Source organism: Pteropus medius, unplaced genomic scaffold (genome assembly GCF_902729225.1).
Source record: "Pteropus medius unplaced genomic scaffold, Ma_sr-lr_union100, whole genome shotgun sequence".
NCBI classification, from domain to species: domain Eukaryota; kingdom Metazoa; phylum Chordata; class Mammalia; order Chiroptera; family Pteropodidae; genus Pteropus; species Pteropus medius.
This window is the reverse complement of record NW_024349800.1, coordinates 60,968,676-60,974,986: the sequence shown is the minus strand read 5'-3', so window position 1 is coordinate 60,974,986 and position 6,311 is coordinate 60,968,676. Positions and strand designations below refer to the sequence as shown.

General features: G+C 56.6%; 1 protein-coding gene across 11 annotated transcripts; it reads left to right on the top strand.

Annotated features, from left to right (window-relative positions):
* The first annotated feature begins 166 nt into the window (after positions 1-166).
* LOC120621970 (uncharacterized) lies at positions 167-5,767 on the top strand. Of its 11 annotated transcripts, XM_039887861.1 has the most exons (6): positions 167-309; positions 3,447-3,970; positions 4,111-4,223; positions 4,424-4,522; positions 4,909-5,066; positions 5,183-5,767. In XM_039887861.1, the coding sequence occupies exons 2-6, from the start codon at positions 3,538-3,540 to the stop codon at positions 5,232-5,234; spliced, it is 855 nt and encodes a 284-aa protein (XP_039743795.1). In that variant the 5' UTR covers positions 167-309; positions 3,447-3,537; the 3' UTR covers positions 5,235-5,767. The 11 variants fall into 11 exon arrangements, 1 of the variants encoding a protein (XP_039743795.1); XR_005658376.1 differs by lacking the exon at positions 167-309 and having other exon boundaries at positions 319-3,970; positions 4,414-4,522; positions 4,909-5,767; XR_005658377.1 differs by lacking the exon at positions 167-309 and adding exons at positions 321-2,584; positions 3,345-3,406 and having other exon boundaries at positions 3,508-4,522; positions 4,909-5,767.
* The last annotated feature ends 544 nt before the right edge of the window (positions 5,768-6,311 follow it).

Below are 6,311 nucleotides of genomic sequence, written 5' to 3'. Positions count from 1 at the left end.
GGATGCTGTTTTAGGACCAGAGATAGTGAGCACAGGGCGAGACACAGCAGTCAGGAGGAGGGGTGAGGCGGGGTGAGGCGCGGGGCTGGGAGGCCGCTGAGTCGCACGCTGAGTCTGAGTCGCATGTATTTACCAAGAGCCCTACTCTGCTTCCTCTCTGCTCAGGTGCTGCGCGGACGAGAAGCACAGAGCGGACGAAGGCCAGGCCCTCGTGGAGGCTGCGACACAGAACACAGCCCCCTAAGGCGGTGACAGTGCTGGAGGAAATGCAGGCGGGGACAAGGGGGGCAGCCCGCGGTCTCTCACACGGTTAGTCAAGGAGGGCTGAGCAGAGGGGAGCTGGAGGAGGAAGTGGGGGCCAGACCGCATGCTCAGCGGGGGAAAGCATGTTTCCAGCAGCACGCTTGCTCCCCGGGGGTCCAGTAAGGGCCAGGGAGGGAGTCTCTGCTGCTGGTGGGGGGCTCCGAAGTCCCCTCTGGGGCGGGGCTTGGCAGCGGCTGAACGGATCCCCCAAAGGGACGTGGACCAGCACCAGAAGCAGCGACATCACCTGGGTATCTGCTAGAAATGCCAGTTCTCAGGCCCACCCCAGAGCTGAGCCAGAAGCTCAGGGACGGGGTGCTGGTGGCCGTCAGGTCTCAGTCTCTGCTCCAGCGCTTCCCCGCTAGGTGGCCCACTCAGGTCTTCCTTCAGTGAGTGGCCCCAGGGAGCCTAGGCAGTAATTGCACCCCTCCCCCACCCCATGGACCCCCGTTGGTTTGGGTCTGAGAGTCCATTTTCCTGGGAAGCCACTTGGTCTGGGAGAGGGCGGGTGGGGGAGTCGATGGAGGGAGAAGCCGGGGGTCGGGTCAGGCTTCGTCACCTGTCACCTGTCAGCTGGCACTGTCAGAACACCAGGCAGCGGTGCGGGGTGCAGGGGCTGGGCCCCGCAGAGGTTTTCCAGACCCCAACTCTGGGTTTCTTTTTTCGTCCTTCTTGGGTTGTGTCCTTGAAAGGCGACATCTGAGCGGTGGAGTCGGCCCCCCTCGCTCCTGCTCCGCCCTCTTGGAGGAGGAGTCTGTAGGTACCGCCCCCTTCTCAGCGCCCTCACACCTCAGTCCCCGCTGTCTGGCTTCCTCGCTGACCTCGCACTGACCCTGTGTCCCCGGGAGGCGGACTTTTGCTTTCATTTCACCGTTCATGGTTCTGAGCGCTTTTCACACGCCGGCTCGCTCATCGCTCATCGCTCATCGCTCATCACCATAGCCCTTCACGGGGAAGGGACTGAGGCTCAGAGCCGGTGAGTGACCGGCCCAAGGTCACACGGCCAGTAAGGAGGGGAACTGGTATGCGAGCCGGGCAGCCCGGTTCCAAGTCACTCGGAACCTTTCTGTCCTGTGCGCTGTCCCCTTGTGGCCAGTGCCCCCGCTTCAGCTCTCACCGAGTCCACTTGTTTCCGTGTCCCGCACCGGCCTCGCTTTCCTCCTCCGGACCGATGGCTCCTTCTCAGTCTCTTTTGTCCTTTGCCATCCGCTTTGCACACCCGCCCTCCTCTCTCTACTGCAGGGTATTTTCCTGGAGACTGTTCACACCTGTCTGGAATCACAACTCTCTCCTCAACGCAGGTTTTGAGTTCCAGACCTAACGTTCAATGGGACATCTCCACTTGGGTGTCTCATGGTGTCCCTAACTGCACCCCAAATATGCTTGTCATCTGTTCTTTCCCTGCTGGGTGAATGGCGTCCCCCAACCCTTGGTGCTAGGTCGGTCAGGAATCCGGGAGTGGGGCGGGGGACTTGCTATCCCACATGCGGCCAGGAGGGGGCGACCCTTTCCCTCCCTTTTCCTCAGCCCCTCAGGCGTGTAGCTGATGGCTCCCAGGCAGGATCCAAGCAGCCCCATCCTGGTGGAGACCAGGGTCGTCTCACCTGGGTTACCACCTGTCTCTCATCTGCTCTTTCAGGTCTCAGCCCCAAGGTCATGTTTCCTAGGCGCCTCCCCAGACCCACAGGGGCTGGATTAGGGGTCCCTTTTGCTCCCATGGCCTCTGGCAATGCCTGCTCCAAGGGATCATCGTACAGAATCATACATGTCTGTCACTTTTCTGACACACAACCCCCGCCACTGTGAGTCCCCTGAGGTGAGGGATGGGGTCCGCTGTCCTGTGTCTTCAGCCAGCATCTGGCACAGGCATGGCACTCCGGGTTCTCTCGATAAATGTTTAGTGAGTGAGCGAATGAGCAGGTGGGCCCTGGCCGCTGAGGAGTGCTGGGTAAGTGGGGCTCGCTTCCTCAACCCGCTTTTCCCCCTGCTCTCCCCGCCCTGTCCTGCGAGTGGCCGCAGGTGCTAAACTGAATGTGACGTCCATCCGGCCACCGCTGCTCACTCCCGGGGCCTACAGACCGTCCCCTAACTGCGGGCAGCAGGCCTCTGGGGGCCGGGACCTGTACCGGAGGCGGAATCCTCAGGCACGCCGGCTCTTCCTTCCACAAGCGATCCCAAGTGTCCCCAAGCGTCCCCAAGCTCTGGGCCGGGCTCCCTCCCAAAGACTCAGAGAGGACAGAGAGCAGCCGGCTCCCACGGCATCTCCTTGCCTTCTGCCAAGGTCAGGGACGAGGGCTCACAGCCACTTGCTAATGCACAATTTATTTTTTTCCCTCGTTTTCTTTGGAACCTGTGCTTGTCCAGATGTTCACCTAATGTGGTAGGAAATGAGCTTGACGAAGCCGTGGGCAGAGCACCATTTGGCATTCCCATGGTTCTAGAGACTTCTGGGGACTTGGGTCTGTGGCTCCAGCCACAGCCCGCGGCCACCTTCTCACGCTTTCAGCTCTCGAGCCCAGCGGCTTCCTCGTCCCCAAACATGCAAGGGACCTTACGGTTCTGGCCCTTCGTGAGCCTAACAAGCTGTTCTGGCGTGTAGGTGGAATTCCTATTTTTAATAGCCAAGTTGTTGAGAAATTGTAGGGCTTCTGCTTCCTTCTGAACGAAGGCTTCCGGAAATAGTCATATCTTTGCCGCTACAGAACCCGGGAAGTCATCTTAGCTCAGAGGTCAGCGGGCGGAGTGGGACCACCGAGGCAGTGGCCCCAGCGACCTCGCACACTGCTCGCTTAGTCGTGCTCTCAGTAGACTGAGCGCAGGGGGACTTGCTCGGCCTGCACCACGCTGCTCTCTAGTGGTGGACGAGGATGGACAAGGGCCAGGTCATGAGGGACAGTCAGTGCCATACCGTGGGATCCGAACTCTGTCCCCAAACCCTCACAGAGTTTGAGCTGGGGGTGACGTGATCAGAGGTGCGTGTCAGAAGGGTCTGGGGCAGTGGACTGGAGCTGCATTCCGTCAGTCTGTCATTCATTTTGCAGAGACCTCGTGTTCACCCTCACAGCCAAAGTGTCATGATGCAGCCGTCACTGATGCCATTCCGGTCCGTTTTCTAGTCTGTTCCGTTTCATTCATTTTTCTAGAAATGCTGTTCGCAGCCCTCTCTGTTGACGTGCAGTCTCCCTGAACATTTCTGATCTGCAGTTGGAATAGTGCTGGATTGGAGTCAGGGACATGGAGGCAGAGGCCATCGTTACCGCCCGGGGCACGGGGCGCTGGTCCCCGCAGCAGACAGAGCAAAGGTGCCATCGCAGCAGGCATCGGCCCCCAGGGCTGTGTGTGCCCCTCAGATCTTTAGGTTCAGCATATTCCCCTCAGAGACACGGGGCCGCTCCCGAAGCAACAGGAGGGACTGTTGTCGCCAGTCGTGTTGGGGGCGGGGGATCCAGAGGCTGTGGTTTCATAACTGGAGCCACTGCCGCGTGGGGACCGAAAGCCATTTCATTAAATGTCGCATGGAATCAAAATAGAAATTTCATCTTTGGGACAGAGCCCATTGAGCCGAGAGGCAGGCATTCTGCGTTGGAATTAGAAGAGTCTCGTGCGAGCTGGAACTGGACCCGAGGCGGCCCTGTCTACACGGCCAGCCTCCCTGGCTCTGACTCTGGTGCTGCAGCCTCTCCCTCGGGCTCGAGACCGAATCCCCAGGGGTGGCAGGTGGCCCTGGTACCCAGTTCGCTTGTGGGAATCAGAGGGAGGCAGGGGGGGATGGTTACTAATGACAGTCCCTCCTTGCCACACCACCAGGTAGCCGCACTGAGCTGCATCGTTGCATCTGTTATCGGGGATCCCCACCCACCTTCTGGGAGGGACACTTCCTGTATTTGAGAGCACTGAGGCTCAGAGAGGTCACGCAGCTGGTGAGAGGCAGAGCTGGGGTTTGAAGTCCAGACTGGCTCCCACGCCCACCTTCCCGCTCTGTCTCCTGGTTTTCGTAACCGGGTGACCGAGCACTGAGTGAGGGAGGGGCTCGGGCCCTCGCCTGCTTAGAGCTCTTGGGATGCTGCTGCAGCAGGTAGGGGAGGGGTGTCTGCCCCCTCACCTCCCCAGTCTCCGCCAGGTGGTCCATTCATTCAGCCAGCATGTGACAAGGGTCCTCTGGTGGCCTGGAAGCCCTGTGAGCTCCAGCCCCATCCCCCTCCACCATCTCTGCCCTGAGGTGTGTGCTCATCCCTCGCCCTCCCCTGGGTGGGTCAGGCGGGGAGGGCTGAGAGCTTGGGTGGGGTAGAAGGGGAGCTGCCCTGAGGGGTGCCTGGTGAGCCCAGAAGGTGGGGGTGGCCTTGCTGGGGCCCGCACCCACTCGGACCTGGGGGAAGGGAGGCCCCGCGGGATGGGGCCGGCGTGTTACTTTTCACTTTCATATGTATTCTTTCCTTCTACTTTTCTGGGTTGATTTTGTTCTTTTTCTATCCTTATATTTGGGACACATAATTGATCTCCTTTTCTTTAGTTTGTTTATTTAAATACAAGTCTTTAAGACTATGGATTTTCCTCTGAGGACTATCTTAGCTGAACGGTATTTTCATTATTATACTTTCTACATAGTCTGTTGCAGGAAGCAACACCTGGCGGAGGAATTCAGAGGCTCAGACAGCTTCGTTAGAGGAAGGAGAGTTTATTGCCGGCAGAGCACGTGAGGCTTTAAACAGCACAAAAGCTAGATTCCTTACAGCTTATATACCTCTGCAGTGTCCATGCGAGGGGTGCGATTCCTTTGTCTGAGGGTCTACGGGCACCTCCTGACTCGGGTGGGGGCTGCAAGGGGGAAGGAATTCCGGGACCACCAGTCCTGTCTCTTTACAGATCCTTTCTCTTGTAGGTGGGACAGGAGTTTCCAGAAGGTCATTCAGAGATCTATAGGATGTGGTTAATCCGTAACCAGCTGAGTCGGTCATTTCTGTTCGCCCTCCCCTTTGCATTCCTCACATGCCTCCTGTCTTAAGTCTACAGTTTGGGTTTTGGCTGCTTCTGGGCCTCGTGAGTTGAGAAGAATTTTCCTCACCCAGGATGGTAGCTTTTTTCTCTCCATTTTGTCATCCATTTTTAGTTTGATCGCATAGTGATTAGAGAATGTTTTTTCATTATTTCTGCTTTGGGAATTTCTTGAGATTTCCTCCTTGTTATGTTGGGGTGATTATTCCCCACCCCCAGCTCTATTAAGGTGTAAGTGACGTCTCGTAGGCTGTGCATATTTAATGTATACTATTTAATGAGTTTTGACATACGTGTCTACCCATGAAACCAGTCGAGCTAATGACCGTCTCCATCACCAGAGTTTGCACACGTCCCTTCGGCATTTCTCCCTCCGCCGCCCCATCCCCAGGCAGCCACTGATCTGCTTTCTGACACTATAGGTTAGTTTGCATTTTCTGGAAAATTATATAAACAGAACCTTAGAGTATGATTTGTTTTTTGTCTGGCTTCTTTCGCTTATCATAATCATTTTGAAATTCATCCAGTTGTGTGTAACCAGGGTCCGTTCCTTTTGATTGCTGCGTAGTATTCCACTGTATGGACGTACCATGGTCACTTATCCATTCCCCATGTTGGACGTTTGGATTGCTTCCCCTCTTGGTCTATTAGAAGCAAAGCTGCCGTGACCATTCGCGTAGAAGTCTCTTATGGGCGTGCGCTTTCATTCCTCTCAGGGAAATACCAGAATGGCTGGGGATATGGTAGGCATACGTTTAACTGTTCAAGAAACTGCCAAACAGTGTTCCCAAGTGACTGCCCGCTGCGCATGCCCATGAGCACGGGGGAGCATCGTGAGCGTGCTGGATACTTCGCCTCCCGGTGTGGCCAGTCTTTCCTAGTGGGGGCCTCGTGTACCCCTGTGGCTTTAATTTACATTTCACTAATGACCGAAGGCTTTGAGCATCTTCGCATGTGCTTATTTCCCATACGTAGCTCTTCTTCGGTTAATTGTCAGTTCAAATCCTTTGTGCAAT